The sequence below is a fragment of the Synchiropus splendidus genome, chromosome 1 (genome assembly GCF_027744825.2).
Source record: "Synchiropus splendidus isolate RoL2022-P1 chromosome 1, RoL_Sspl_1.0, whole genome shotgun sequence".
Lineage (NCBI taxonomy): Eukaryota > Metazoa > Chordata > Actinopteri > Syngnathiformes > Callionymidae > Synchiropus > Synchiropus splendidus.
In genome coordinates this window covers 70559810-70574359 of record NC_071334.1, presented here as the reverse complement: position 1 = coordinate 70574359, position 14550 = coordinate 70559810, and the positions used below count along the sequence as shown (strand labels likewise).

The window sequence follows — 14550 nt, the reverse complement described above, 5'->3', positions numbered from 1 at the left end:
GAAACAAATCTGTGCTGACAGCAGCAAAATAGATTGTCAAGTCTCCTGCGTGGTCGGACGATGTCAGAAGCCAACTCCATAAACCTCCCCAGCATTTCAGACCTCAGATTGTTGAGCTGTGCTGCGACATTAGCAAGTCACTGTCTCAGCATTTTGGTTGTGACTGTTGGAGATGTCCTGGGGAAGCCGCTCATTTCTCTCATCCCTGTCAGGTCTGTGACTGCCAGCAGCAGTTTGCTCGTTGGGAAGACGGACAGCAGAGGGCCCCGCCGTGCTTCAGTGGATGCCAGGGCCCCGAGTTCTCCCGCTCACTTCTGGATCTGGAGGACAAATTCCATCACTACCTGAGGAACCTGCAGTCTGTGGGCAAAGAGATCCTGGATGTGGAGAGCGTCAGGTGGTGCACAGAGTTTAACAGGTCAGAGCCGTACTTCCTACCTGGCTGAGTCATGTTTCTGAATTATCATGCCCCTGACTGCATCAGCCTCAACCAAAATATGCTCCTGAGGAGAACATGAGCACTTTTCTGCATGCTGATATAAAATGAAAATATCTTTCCTGACCCCAGATCACACCTTTCAAAATCAACTTTCAATTCCGATGTATTTTAAGGGACAGGAAATACTCCTAAACATAGTCATTTGAAAAGAGGAGCAGTTAAAAAAATATTAAACAAGAAGGTTATAATTCAGTTGCATCATAATGAACGAAAAACAATGCACAAGACAAAAATGTCAGGGACAATGTCAGTTTTGTAGTTTTACTCTGACTCCAGGAGGGCCACATAAATGCTGTCAAAGGGCCACATCTGGCCCCCAGGCCGACCGGGTCTGCTCTAAGAGAGACCCGGGAGATCTTTGTCTTCAGCTCAGCACTGTGAAGACGCTGCACCATCCGTCTGGCCATCTCCATCCTTCCCTCACTCGAGTTACTTGAGCTCCTCCACCCGTGGAAGCGCTCCACTCCAACCTGGACCGATTATTCTCCTCATTTTTCAAGCATCATGGATTCAGACTGAGAGGAACAGACCACGTTTTTCTGGTGGAGTCTCTAACTACTGTGCTGTCGTCTGCAGGTTTCTCTTGGTGGTCAAAGATCTGGAGATGGTGATGCAGAACCTGATGGATTCTGTGTTCAAGACTGTCAGCACTGTGGAGGAGGGGGTTCGTCTGCTGGATGTCTTCAGACCCCTGTGCTCTCGGGAGGTGCGTCTCTTTCACCCTTCCAGCAGCTCAGACGTGACTGACGCCTCCAAATGTGAACCAGGGTATGAAGCGCACCATGGAGGAGAAGGCGGAGGAGGTCTACAGCATCTTCAGCAAAGAGCTGGCGACGATCCACCGAGAACTGAACCAGAGGACTTCATCTGTCCCCAAACACATGCCCCTGCGAGCAGGCCACGCCCACTGGGCCCGGGGCTTCAGGAGCCACCTGGAGAGTCGCATGGAGGTCAGACATCATTGGAATACACTGGTGGAGTTTCCACTGTGTCTTCTCACACTCTTTTTTTTATCAGATTCTTTCATTTTCATTGATTTTATAGTCTGTCATAGTCTTCTGCAGCGTCTGTTAGCTTTGGTTTTGTTGTCTGTCAGAACAAACAAACAGCTCTAAGTCTCTTCTCTGGGTCAGGTTCTGAAGAAAGCTCCGTTCCTGCCGGAGTCCTTCAGTCAGAAGCAGGTGTTTACCACCTACAGCCAAATGGTTCACCTTCTGGATGAGCTGGTGAGGAAGGAGTTCAGCGAGTGGAGCCAGAACCTGGACAGACTTCACGTGAAGAAGCTGGAGCAGCCGCTGATGCTGCGCAGCAAGGACAAGTTCCCCAGGCTGGACATCACATTCGATAGGTCAGATCCGTGAAGAGCAGCCAGGAGCTCCAGGCACAAGTCTTGAATTTCACGTCTTCTTTCAGCCATCTGTCCTCTCTGTTGGCTGAGATCCACTACTGGGACCGGCTGAACTTTGAGATCCCCCAGTGTGTGTCTGAGGTCTACTGGGACCGGGAGGAAATCAGAGGGCTGAAGGAGCAAGCGATGCTGCTGGCGCGAGACTACAACAGGTCAGACTCGCTTAGCAGCAGTTTGAGCTTGAGGATTCAGTGCTGAGCTGGGAACAGTTTCTCCGTAGTCAACGTGAAGTTGTGCCGCGTTATGAAAACAAGTCAGGGTTTTTTTGTGTCTTGAAGTAGTGGGGAAAATCTTGGCAAGGATTCCTTTGAAGCAAGTAATGTTGTTGAAATGGGACGTTTCTGCTGAGGACAAGGCATTCTTTCTTGAAATCCCACCACCATTTCATCATAGCTGTGAATCGTTGTCGGGAAATAAAATAACAAACTTAGAATTGTATTAAAATAATGTAATGTAATCGAATCTAATGTAATCTAATCTGACCTGAAAGAGAAAAAAAGTTTTTTGGGTGAAACGATCATCAGGGCTCTTTAAGTGTACGGACATAAACTTGAAATGTTTCTCCAGGATCACCAGGACCTGGGTGATGTTAGCCACTGAAGCTAGTTAGCGGTGGCGTTTCGGTCTCAGCCACGTGTGAACAGTCAAGATTCTGTCTGGCAGGATCTTCACACTTCTGTCGTCGGACGAGCTGACTTTGTTTCGGGAGCGCATTCGACATCTGGACAAGCAGATCCAGCCGGGACTCACCAGACTCACCTGGTTGACCAAAGAATCGTCGGGCGCCTTCGTCCGGGACTGTCTGCTGCACATCCACAGGGTCTCCTTGTGCTTCTCCTCCCTGCCCTCAGACGCTCAGAGGGCTGACGTCTTCTCCGTCCCTTGCAGGTCCAGCTGACTGTCGACTGGTTCAAGGCGTCGGTCCAAACCATCTCGGGTCTCTGTCGTCGGCTGAGTGAAACCCTGCTGCTCAGGCTGGACGGCAAGACGGTGTACAGGTGATGCAGCACTGAGGGCTGCAGCCGCCGCCTGTGGCTGACACTCAGGTTTGACCTTGTGTTGCCTGTCAGGAATCTGGATTTTGAGGAGGATCAGAAGACTCACCAGCTGAGTCAAGTACAGTCTCTGCGCTCAGCTCACCAGGAGGTGGTGGAAATCATGAGCCACATCCACGAAACCTTCAGTAACGATGGACCCGAGGTTGGAACAAGAAGAAGTGTCTGTGGTGGCTCACGCTCAGGTATCAAACGAGGAGCCTTGTGTGTGTTCCAGGTCCAGGATCAGTGGGTGTCCTTCACAGAGAAGGTGGATCACATGGTGGAGGAAGCTGTGAGAACAAATGTTCTGCGCTCCATGCAGCGTCTCTCCGTGGCCATCAACGGGGAGGGCAAGACTTTGCCCAACCCTCTGTTCAAAGTCCAGGTCACGCTGCGACAGTCGCCCGCCCACAACAGCCCCAAGGTACCGGGTGGTCCGGTCCAAACTCCTGTGTTGATGTCAACACCTGCTGTCTCCTCTGACAGGTGGAATTCTCCCCAGCGCCAGAAAAGCTGGCTCACGTTGTCAACCTCCTGCCGCAGCTCATCCACAGCGTGTCTGGATTCAGGCGACTGCCCGAGCTGCTCGGTGGCGCACGCTCTCAGTTCGCTCCCGTTCACATCCGCATCGGTAATGAATACATCTCTGCGCGGCGCATGCAGGGGGCGACACTGTGTCTGGTCTTGTTCTCCAGAGCAGGACCAGGAGATCAGGAGGATCCAGACGGCTGTGTCTGCAGGGATGTCGGCCGCGTGCAGCGACATGAAGGATTATTTGGAGACCTGGAGCAAATACCGCAACATCTGGATGATCAACAAGGATTCCTTCATTCAACGCTACCAGAGGTTCAACCAGCCGGTCACCACCTTCGTGTCAGACATCCACAGGTACCACTGCCTCAGTGTCAAACAGCATCGTGACATCATCACTAGGCGACTGCCTGCTCATGTGCAACACTTAACTCGACGGTCCTGACTTGGGAAGGTCAAAGGTCATCCCAACTTCTGTACACTGACCAGACTTACAAACTCAGGAAAAAATTTGTTTCAAAAGGTTGTAAATGCGTTTTGCGCTTCTCAGCCACCGTAGTAGTTGTTGGAGTGGGTTTGTCTGGAAAGAAGTGGCGATGACCTTTGAACCTGGTTGGTCAGGATCATGTGCCGTGTGACTCTGGACTCATCAGCGAGGGGGTTGTGTGGTCGGTGTGTGTGTTCTTCAGGTACACGGAAAACGCCAACAGTGTGGAGCAGGAGGAGACTCTGGTCAACATCAGGTTCATCACTCTGGACACCTCTCCCATCAAGTCCTCCTTGGTGCAGCACTGCAACGAGTGGCAGTTCAAGTTCACACAGCTCCTCGGCAACATGGCGAGCGCTCACCTGCGAGAGCTGCACGCCGCCATGCGCGCGCACGCAGAGAGGTGAGGCGCAGTCATCGCTCTGACTTGTCTCCGCTGAGTGTCTTCACGTTTGCTCCTGTGTGGGACTCCAGACTCAGAGAAGCCCCCAACTCGCTTGAAGAGCTCAGCCAGAACATGAAGCTCCTGGAGAGCCTTCAGGGGGATTTGGGGAAAACAGAGCATCAAATTTCCGTCGTCCACGAACAGTTCGCTGTCTTGGACAAGTACGAGGTCCCTCTGGAACCGTCGGTGAGCTTCCTGGATTCCATTCTTGCGGTGAGAAGATGTTTAGATGCTGTCCTTCTCTGCACAGCTGCAGGAGCTTCGTGAGGCTCTGCCCAGAGAGTGGCTTTGGTTCCAGCAGGTCCTGGCAGACAGTGATGTGGCGCTGAAGAAGCACAAGGAGAAGTTCAAGAGCAGCATCGTCCTGTCTTCAGAGGAACTGAAGAAACAAATCCAGACCTGCGTGCAGGAGTTCCACAGCAGCGGTGCCCTGATGTTGTTGTGACTTGACTGATCAGTCAAGAGTGTCTTCTGACTAAAGCTCTGTCCAGGTCCCTTCAGCAGCCTCCTGAGCCCCGACTCTGCCTTGACGCAGATCACTGGACACCGAGGTCAGCTGGAGACTCTGAAACAGGAGGAGAATCGGATCCTCAGCAGCCTGAGCTTCTTCAAGATAGAGCAACCAGCATCTAAAAGCATCAGCACCCTGGAGAAGGTGCTGCTCCTTCCAGAGGGCTTCAGAGTGGAGCTGACCTTCATCGCGGTTGCCTGTGTGTTCCCAGGACCTGGACTCCCTGCAGCAGGTGTGGGAGGTGACTCGGGAGTGGAGCTGTCACTGGGAGCGGTGGAAGCTGCGTCCGTTCGCTGAGCTGCAGACAGAGACCATGGAGAGAACGGCTCAGGATCTGTTCCACAAACTACGCCACCTGAAAGAGGAGCTGAAAGTGGGTGCTGTTAGATGACCTGGGATCGGCTCCACTCACTCACTCACTCACTCACTCACTCACTGACTCGGCTGTTTCCAGGACAAGAGGTGGGACATCCTGGACTCTTCCAAGAACAAGGTGGATCACTTCAAGAGACTGGTTCCTCTCCTTGTAAACCTGAAGAACCTGGCCATGAGAGATCGGTATTGAACCTGTATATCTGCTCATTAGAAACTGAGATGGTTTAGTCAACACACTGTGGAAATGGAGAAGGGAAGGACAGAAGTGAAGGAAGTAGGGCAGAGAAGGAGAAGAACATGGCCTCCTTAGATGTCTGGAAACATTTCAGCAAAACCTCATGTTCAGTGGTCCACTTCTCTCTTCAGACACTGGAAGCAGATCTGCGACGAGCTGCAGTGCTCCTTCGACCAGACCAGTCCAGACTTCACCCTGGAGAAGATCATCTCTCTGGGCCTAGACAAGTCTGCAGACAAGATCAGTGAGATATCTGAAGCGGCAACCAAGGAGGTGTCCATCGAGCAGGTCTGCCGTCTGTTGCTTCAGAACATTCCATGTCAGAACCGGCACTGACTTGGTTGGACTTCTCCACTTGCTTTGAACTTCAGGGTTTGGAAGAGATTTCAAAGACGTGGGAGGAAACATCTCTGGATGTTGCACCGTACAAGGATGGAGGCCACTACCACCTCAGGTCTGCCACGTCATTCGCCTGCCTCCTGAGAGTCGTTGTCACTCATCGCGATCCTCTTCAGGGGGTCAGAGGAGGTGGTGCAGGCTCTGGAGGACATCCAGGTCGTGCTGTCCACGATGAGAGGGTCCTGCTTCGTCAAAGCCTTTGAGCACGAAGTGGAGCGTCGGGAACGTCAGCTGTCGCACGCCATGGAAGTGGTGGAGATGTTCCTCACCGTGCAGCGGCAGTGGATGTACCTGGAGGTGCGGACACTAGGGTCGCACCTCACTCTGACATCTCATCATGTTGTGTCTCCGTACAGAACATTTTCCAAGGAGAGGACATCCAGGAGCAGCGTCCTCGGGAGTGTGAGCAGTTTGAAGACGTGAGTTCCAGTTGGAGAGCTGTCATGGAGCGACTCCGACGGGAGAATAACGCCTTGAGGGGAACCCATCAGCCTGGTACTGTGGAACACCCCGGTGTTTGACCTTGTGACAGACGCTAGTGAAAGAATAGGAACCCAAATCCTAATAATTTGTGGAGACATGTTCCTGAACCTTCTCACTGATCTCAGTGTCCACTGTCTCCCAAAGGTTTGCCTGCAAAACTCTCGGAGATGAGTGTGAGGCTGGAGGAGATCCAGAAAGCTCTGGACCAGTACCTGGAAGCCAAGAGGCAGATCTTCCCACGATTCTACTTCTTGTCCAGCATGGACTTGCTGGAGGTCCTGGGTCAGTCCCAGAACCCGGAGGCCATGCAGCCACACCTGAAGAAGTGCTTCAGCAACATCAGGAGTCTGCACATGAAAAAGGCAGGTTCTTCTCATGAGTCTGAGGAGGATGGAAGGCCTCTTCATTGGACAGAGGTGAAGGAGGTGAAGAAGAGTATGCAGCAGGGTGGCCACTGCAAGGTCAGAGCAGACATTAGTGGTCGCTGATGGAGAGGAGAGGATCAGAAAGTAGTCAATCTGAGGGACACGAGGACAAGTTAGGGAGGACTGCTGTTGTGGAGCGAGAGGAGAGACCAAGAATGTCTGCCATGAAGGAGAGGAAGAGAAGAGTGAGGTGGGACTGGAGGAGGAGGATGAAGATGAATAATGAGGGCGGTGTGGTTTCCTTCAGGTGGGTCTGAAGAATGAAGTGACCTCCATGGCCTCAGCAGATGGGGAGATGGTGGAGTTCATCCAGAGCGTGCAGCAGGACAAAGCTGTGGAGGTGCAGTTGCATTTCAGACGGAAGAGTGGGCTGAGTTCTCTGTTGACACTGTCTCCTGGTGTGCGTGAAGCTGTGGCTGTGCGACGTGGAGTCCACGATGCGTCGCACTCTGAAGACCAGTCTGAAGGATTGTCTGGACGCTCTGAAGATGATGAAGGGGAAGAGGGAGAAGTGGCTCAACGACTGGCCGGGCCAGGTGGGTTGCCTCTCAGGAGCTCCACTATTCTGTGATGAAGTTGTTCACTCCTGGTCTGGACCTCTCCAGGTGCTGATCACAGCCAGTCAGATCCAGTGGACCAGTGAGGTCACTCAAGCTCTCCTCAACTGTAAGGAGTTTGGCAACAAGTCCTCTCTCAAGTCCATGAAAGAGAAGCAGGTAATGTCTGGGTTTTTATCGTTGCTGGAGCTGCTGGAAAGTTGGCTGACTGCTGACCTCTGAGTACGTCCTTAAAAAGACGCTGCCGAGAAAGAAAGTACGGCAGTACGTTGGTTTTCGAACGTCGCGGACTTCGAACAAATCGGAATTCGAAAAAAAAAAATTGAGATTTTTTTATTTGGATTTTGAACAAAAATCCAGAACTCGAGCGCCCACTCCAGGGTTTGATGTCCTGTTGTGGGCTGGAGCTGGGACAGGGACGAGGCCAGTCTGGGACAGAGCATGACTTGGTTTATGACCAAACTGCACAGAAGCGCACATTCAGAGCTGGACACGCACCGGGCACCTCTTCACTTCTGGAGAGACGTCACTCACTCGGCAACCCCTCCCACATGCAGCGGCCACACACATAGAGGAACAGCCACCTGCAGCAGACACTCGACATTCACTCCTACAAAAGACTATTTTAAGGCTTGGAGCGCATTCGTTCTTTTTCCATTCATTGTAATGGGAAAAATCGATTCGGATTTCGAACAATTCGCTTCTTGAAGTGAGTCAGGTTTGAGATTGAGGAGAGACTAGACAAGAGGCCGATCTCCTGTGAACCCTGCTCCCAGGTGTCCATGCTTAAGCGCTACTCGGAGATGGTCCGTGGAGATCTATCCAGCGTCCTCCGTCTGAAGATGGTGGCTCTGGTCACCGTGGAGGTCCACGCCCGGGACGTTATCGACCAACTGGCCCGCGTCAGCTGCAAGGATGCCAACGCCTTCGAGTGGCTCAGTCAGCTGCGGCTCTACTGGGAGAAGGTACCAAGCCACGAGGCACGGCTCAGACCATGCCTTCAGGAGCTGGAGGAATCCTGTCTTGTTTGATGGCGCTGTGTTCCACAACCTGCACCTTCTCACAACAGGACCTAGACGACTGCACAGTTCGACAAACCCACACTCAGTTCCGCTACGGTTACGAGTACCAGGGGAACTCTGGGAGACTGGCCGTGACTCCGCTCACCGACAGGTGGGTCAGCTGACCAGGTGAGTCACCGTGGCGCTCCACCTCTCACACAGCTGGTTTACAGGTGCTACGTGACTCTGACCACCGCTCTGCACCTGCACCGAGGAGGCTCTCTGACCGGTCCGGCCGGCACTGGGAAGACGGAGACGGTGAAGGATTTGGGGAAGGCTCTGGGGATGCACGTGGTGGTGGTGAACTGCTCAGAAGGACTGGACTACAGGGCCATGGCGAGCTTGTTCTCTGGCCTGGCGCAGGTGAGAAACCAGCAGAGTTCTGGTGCTTGACCGGTGTAATCGGACCAACGCTTCCAGACCGGAGCCTGGGGCTGCTTCGACGAGTTCCAGCGGATCAAGGTGGAGGTGCTGTCGGTGGTGGCCCAGCAGGTGCTCTCCGTCCTGTCGGCGCTCTCCTCTCGACTGGAGCAGCTGCAGTTTGGCGGGCGGCTCATCCGCCTGGTGGGCTCGTGTGGCGTCTTCATCACTGTGAAGCCCGGTAGGACACCTGTCACTCCCACGGTCGTCTCCCGGAGCAAAGATGGACAACATGCCGCTTGTTTTCAAGGCTGCGCCGCTCACGCTGACCTTCCCGATGACCTCAAGTCCATGTTCAGACCCGTCGCCATGTTGATGCCAGACTCCACGCTCATCGCTGAGGTCACGCTGTTGGCGGAAGGCTTCAAGGAGTGTAAGGTAGAAGCCAGTCTGCAGACTGTCTCCCCAAAACGGGACGGATGTTGACTTTGATCTCTGCTGCTCCTGTCTGAGACCCTGGCGAAGAAGGTCTCCACCCTGCACTCGCTGGCTCTCCAGCTGCTCTCCAGACAGGCCCACTACGACTTTGGCCTGCGAGCGCTCAGCTGTTTGCTGCGGCACGCCGGGAGCAAGCGCCGCGCCTGCCCCGATGTCTCGGACGAAGAAGAGGTAACTCGGTGGGAGGAGCTGGGCTGACAGGGAGCTGCTGAGTCAGCAGGAAGCTCTCTTCCTGCCTGAAGTACCGAGGGAGCGTTTACCTGAGGTTTTTAGCCAAGTGTCCTTCTAGGCAAAACTACCAACACTAAAAACTGGACAGATTTAGAATGTGGAATGTAACATGAAATTATTTTCATGCCATAGTACTACACGTCACATGGTGGCGATAATATACACACACACATATGTGTTTTCAGACTGTTAAATGAAAACGTCGGAGCAGAGCAAGTAATACGGTTGAAGAATGAACAGAACGATGGAGGTACAGAGAAGCCCTGACATCTGAGGACATGAACATCAAAATGTGACTTCAAACAGCAACATATTGGGGTTAAATGTGAAGAGACAGATTTTGTGTTCATGAAAAACACCTCATCAGGAGAATGATCTTCAAAGAAAACAACAGTGAAGACATTTATCTTTTCAGGGCAAGATTAGATACTAAAACGACTTACGTGCCTCATGTCTGTGCACTCTGGTTTCCTGCCACAGTTTTCTGTGGCTAGCGTCCAGCGCCTCCTGCTGGCGGAGCAGTCTTCATCAGAGTCATTTGCCCTCTGATGGCCTCAAGCGTTCCAGTACTTGGACAGCAAAAGCAGCTTCTTGATCCCATGCGCTTAAGTGAAGATGGAAGTTGTGTCTGCAGATCCTGCTGGTGGCTGTGAAAGACATGCATCTGGCCCAGCTGACCTCAGCTGACCTGCCGGTGTTCACCGGGCTCCTACAGGATTTGTTCCCGTCCGTAGACGCGGCGGCTACAGCTCACAGAGAGGTCTGGAGACCAGCATCTTCATTCATCGAGACGTTTGGAAATGAAATTCTCCGCTGCCCCTCACAGCTGGAGGAAGCCGTGGAGGCGGAGCTCCGTCACAGCGGCTACCAGGCGACGTCCTTCTCCATCTCCAAAGTCCTCCAACTCTACGAGACCAAGACATGTCGACACGCTTGCGTGCTGGTGGGTGAGACGGGCAGTGGCAAGACTGTGACCTGGAGGACTCTGCAGCGGGCCCTCAGCTCGCTCCACCAGCGTGGGGTTCCTGAGTACCAGCAGGTCCAGGTCAGTCTGGGAGTCCAACACGTGCTGTGTGCGGACGTCTGTGTAACAACCTCTTCTTCATGGCCCGAAAGCATTTCCCTCTGAACCCCAAGTCCATGAGCCTGGGCGAGCTGTACGGCGAGAACAAGAGGGATGGAGTTCTGTCTTCCATCATGAGGTCCACGTGTGCAGGTCCCTGTCACTCAGCGTCCAGCTAGTATCTGCTCGGTGTCTGGGAGAGAGAGAGCAGCCCGTCTGACCCGCCCCTTTTCTCTCGTAGACGAGGGGCCGGAGGAGAAGTGGATCGTGTTGGACGGGCCGGTGGACCCGCTGTGGGTCGAGCGCATGGACTCCGTGATGGACGACAACAAGGTGCTGACGCTCCTCAGTGGAGAGAGAATCTCAGTGCCAGGACAGGTGAGTGGGTTTTCTCCTGGACCTCACGTGCAAAGATCCGCCGTCGACAAACATGCTTCCCCCCATTTAAATCGTCGTCTGTGAAGAACATCCGATGGATTTAGGCTCAAATGTTCACCCCGGTTCTTGACAAAACCTGTTCTTTCATTTAGCTGTTTCTAAGAAACAGGTCGTCCCTCAGACGGTCTGTTGTAATAAAAAAATCATCAAGTGAAACACGTTAAAATCACTAAATTCATGAAATAAAGAAAGTCGTATTTTTGTCAGATATTTTCCTTGCGTTCCTCAGGGATCCCCTGACATGTCGTGGCTCCACCTCAAGGCTGTTTTGAACAGACATGCTGGATGCTTGTTACTGTTTACTTTCAGTGTATATTTTGGTGGCAGGTGCGAGTAGAAGCCTCCAGAGAGATGGCAGCTTGACATAGAAACCTAACCTAACCTTCTAGCTTTCCAAACGCTGAGCACGAGGCGAGAACACTGATGGTCATGTTTGTGTTTTGGTGCGAAATCTGCCAAATGAAGAGGATTTTGAGTGAGGGAGACACGTGCTGCTGGCCTCACCGGGTGCGATGAGTGTGGCCCACTTGCTCTTGTCACGACAGTAACGTGTGTGGTTGCAGGTGTCTCTGCTGTTTGAGGTGGAGAACCTGGCGGCGGCGTCTCCAGCTACAGTGTCTCGCTGTGGGATGGTCTACCACGACAACGCTCTCTTGGGATGGAGGCCGCTCGTCGACTCCTGGCTGGACAAGAGACATGAGGTCTTGTGAGATTGTTGTCCTTCCTGTTGAACCCCCTCCACCTCAGTCTGGTGGCTCTACATCCATGATGTGTGAGGGCGCTGGGAAACTGGATCAACACTTTGTTCACAGACTGGAGACGCTCTGCCTGTCCTCCATGTTTGAATTGTAAAAGAGGAATTTTGCTCTTCAGACTTGGAGAGCTGATGTGCACATCTCTCCACGCAGAATGAAGTGGCCCACCTGAGGCGTTTGTTCGACAAGTTCCTGAGTCGCACGTTGGAGTTCAAGAGGAGGAACTGCAGGGAGCCGATCCCCGTCAGCGAACTCAGCGCCGTCTCCTCCCTCTGTCGACTCTACGACTCTCTGGCCTCATGTAGCTATGAGGTAACTTTAGTCTGGCTGTGACTGTGCTGCTCCTGTAGAACCTCGTCGGGCTGTCGCTCTGCGTCTTCGCCACTCATGTGGGTCCCTTCCCCTCCAGGAGGTGGTGTCTGGCCCTGAGAGCGTTGGCTGCATGATCGAGCTGTGGTTCACCTTCAGTCTGATCTGGTCCGTCTGTGCGTCCGTGGACGCAGACGGACGGAAGAGGATGGACAGCTTCCTGCGAGAGCTGGACGGCACGTTCCCCATCAAGGTGAGCGGGTGTGGCCGGAATGATCTGAGGGAAGTGTGGCAGAGAGATGAAGGACACAGGGCGACCGGTCATTGAACTGCTAAACTGTTGCACCTGGGCCCCGGCGACGGTGGTTCAGTAGTTGTGTGGGCTCCTCGGGTCACGCAGCTGCAGGGTCACTGAGGCGGAACTATGTATTAGCCAGAAAGAAGCTCAGTTGGAAGGCTCAGTTTCCTTCTAGCGTGGCACTCACTCAAATCCAGGCTGCGACTGTCGCAGAGGGTGAGAGAGACCAACAGGCTGCTCACTCCGACCCAGACCAGCTAAAACACAGAGATATCGCACTGGTGTTTTGACGGATGCTGTTTGAATGTAGGAATATTCAGTGACCCTTCACATTAGTGGTACCCTGAACTCTTGTGTGCTTCATCTTTGCTCCTTTGCCACAGGACACTGTGTATGAGTACTACGCTGACACCAAGAGCAGAACCTGGACGTCGTTCGAGGAGCAGCTGCCGAAGAGCTGGCGCTACAGCGCCAGGTGAGTGGCCCGTCCGCTTGGTGCCATCGGTCCCGGTCAGTGACCTCTGCTCCATCTGCAGCGCTCCTTTCTATAAGATCATGGTTCCCACCGTCGACACGGTTCGATACCGCTTCCTGGTCAAGTCTCTGGTCCTGGCCCAGTACCCAGTGCTGCTCACCGGTCCAGTGGGAACAGGGAAGACTTTGGTGGCCCAGAGTGTCCTGCAGGAGCTGGAGTCATCCGAGTGGAGCAGCCTGACTCTCAACATGTCGTCACAGGTGATTCATCCTTTCTTGTGTTGAATCCAGACTTTTCATGTCACTGAAGCGTGAGGGAGCGGGATTGTTGTGATGGCAGCCCGTCAGTTTCTCTCCTCTTACAACGACTCTCAATTGGAAATCGCTCTGCAAGCAACTCATCCTGTCTTGGTGTGTCGAACAGGTTGATGATATTAATCAGTTCTTCATTTTTGAGGTTGTGTTCAAGTGCAGTTGTACACGTGGGTTTTTTGGGTGGGCGGGTTTCGGAACAAACTGGTAAAAATACATTTAGAAATATAGAATCTCAGATCTAGTCACTCATCCAGCAAGTCATTCTTATCTGCCAAGGTTTCACAGCAAAAAGCACTGCGCAAGTTCAGGTTCTTCTGGGAGGCATCGGACCTGTCCCAAGTCTCCACCTAACACTGGGTTCGGGTAGCGTGTCCCAATACTCCTGAGACCGAGGGCACTCGCCGTCATCTCTTGACATGATCCCTTCAAACCGAGGCTCCGGAGCTGACTTGAACCCGAGTGGGGAGATGAAGTGCGGATGGATTCCCAGGACCCCGACGTGTGACGTGAATAACACGACTTATAAACAACAGGGACAGTTGAGTGAGGAGGACAACTCTTCAGTTTGTTGACTTTCTCCTCGTGTCACATGTCACTGACCTGAAGGGGCGACCGTGTCCGACAACACACTGTTAATGTGTGTTGTTATTCCTCCTTAGCAAACAACAGTCAGCTAGCATCCAGGCTAACGTTAGCGTCGACGCACCTCAAAACAGGCGAAGCTCCGCCCATTTCTCCTCCGTTGGTTCATCAAACCAAGTCAGATGATCAGCGCCGATGCACGAGGTTGCAGAAACGCTGGAGCTTCCAAAACATCTCCATACACAGGAAACAAAACACGGCAGCCAATGAGGCGTGACGTGAGTGAAGCGCTGTCCCAGCCGCTCCGAACCAAGCTAGTGTTGAGGGCGAGACATGGGACTGGGCCATCGTCTCTGGAGCCAGTCCAGCATTGGCCCCCGGGCCTCCATCCAGCAGAACACCTCTGTCTGAGATCAGTGTGGAAAACAAAAACTCCTTCTGATGGTCGTGCACGTCTTAAATGTTACCGTGAAGCTGAACATGGTTCAGAAAGTCTGCACGTGGGGTTCATGTTCCACCTCCTCCTGACTCTCCAGACCTCCTCCAACAACATCCGGGCCGTCGTGGAGAGCCGCCTGGAGAAGAGAACCAAAGGGGTGTTCGTTCCAGCCGGTGGGAAGCCGCTGCTGTGTTTCCTGGACGACCTCAACGTGCCGGCCAAAGACGCGTTCGGATCCCGGCCGCCGCTGGAGCTGCTGAGACTCTGGCTGGACCACGGGTTCTGGTACGACCTGCAGAGACAGACGCCCAAGTTAGTCAAGGTGAAGAAGCCTG

The 14550-nt window shown here is 53.2% G+C and overlaps 2 protein-coding genes across 12 annotated transcripts in view; one reads left to right on the top strand and one right to left on the bottom strand.

Annotated features, from left to right (window-relative positions):
• Nucleotides 1–14550, bottom strand: part of LOC128762105 (NLR family CARD domain-containing protein 3-like) — a 51626-nt gene that overhangs the window by 3309 nt on the left and 33767 nt on the right. The window contains exons 18-22 of the mRNA XM_053869977.1: nt 5355–14507; nt 5101–5285; nt 4807–4972; nt 4325–4732; nt 2667–4266 (exon numbers count right to left, since the gene is read on the bottom strand). The gene's annotated coding sequence lies outside the window, so the exon portion shown is untranslated. The remainder of the gene's footprint in view (nt 1–2666; nt 4267–4324; nt 4733–4806; nt 4973–5100; nt 5286–5354; nt 14508–14550) is intronic.
• Nucleotides 1–14550, top strand: part of dnah2 (dynein, axonemal, heavy chain 2) — a 32827-nt gene that overhangs the window by 4842 nt on the left and 13435 nt on the right. For 10 of the 11 annotated variants that reach the window (XR_008415525.1, XM_053869846.1, XM_053869837.1 and 7 more), the window contains 41 exons: nt 213–418; nt 1076–1205; nt 1267–1449; nt 1633–1847; nt 1913–2059; nt 2571–2727; nt 2796–2905; nt 2978–3107; nt 3180–3368; nt 3431–3575; nt 3640–3832; nt 4165–4365; nt 4437–4593; nt 4658–4832; nt 4899–5062; nt 5130–5291; nt 5373–5476; nt 5660–5816; nt 5900–5982; nt 6044–6224; nt 6284–6422; nt 6555–6772; nt 7083–7175; nt 7246–7371; nt 7441–7551; nt 8169–8357; nt 8462–8565; nt 8627–8816; nt 8874–9054; nt 9124–9251; nt 9327–9482; nt 10177–10302; nt 10369–10587; nt 10659–10758; nt 10847–10983; nt 11607–11744; nt 11952–12110; nt 12208–12360; nt 12789–12880; nt 12942–13140; nt 14313–14537. Coding sequence is in view for 10 of the 11 variants with exons in the window: in XM_053869846.1 (XP_053725821.1) it covers nt 213–418; nt 1076–1205; nt 1267–1449; nt 1633–1847; nt 1913–2059; nt 2571–2727; nt 2796–2905; nt 2978–3107; nt 3180–3368; nt 3431–3575; nt 3640–3832; nt 4165–4365; nt 4437–4593; nt 4658–4832; nt 4899–5062; nt 5130–5291; nt 5373–5476; nt 5660–5816; nt 5900–5982; nt 6044–6224; nt 6284–6422; nt 6555–6772; nt 7083–7175; nt 7246–7371; nt 7441–7551; nt 8169–8357; nt 8462–8565; nt 8627–8816; nt 8874–9054; nt 9124–9251; nt 9327–9482; nt 10177–10302; nt 10369–10587; nt 10659–10758; nt 10847–10983; nt 11607–11744; nt 11952–12110; nt 12208–12360; nt 12789–12880; nt 12942–13140; nt 14313–14537 (6372 nt within the window). In the remaining variant the exon portion in view is untranslated. The remainder of the gene's footprint in view (nt 1–212; nt 419–1075; nt 1206–1266; nt 1450–1632; nt 1848–1912; nt 2060–2570; nt 2728–2795; nt 2906–2977; nt 3108–3179; nt 3369–3430; nt 3576–3639; nt 3833–4164; nt 4366–4436; nt 4594–4657; nt 4833–4898; nt 5063–5129; nt 5292–5372; nt 5477–5659; nt 5817–5899; nt 5983–6043; nt 6225–6283; nt 6423–6554; nt 6773–7082; nt 7176–7245; nt 7372–7440; nt 7552–8168; nt 8358–8461; nt 8566–8626; nt 8817–8873; nt 9055–9123; nt 9252–9326; nt 9483–10176; nt 10303–10368; nt 10588–10658; nt 10759–10846; nt 10984–11606; nt 11745–11951; nt 12111–12207; nt 12361–12788; nt 12881–12941; nt 13141–14312; nt 14538–14550) is intronic. The other variant, XM_053869922.1, reaches the window with a different exon arrangement.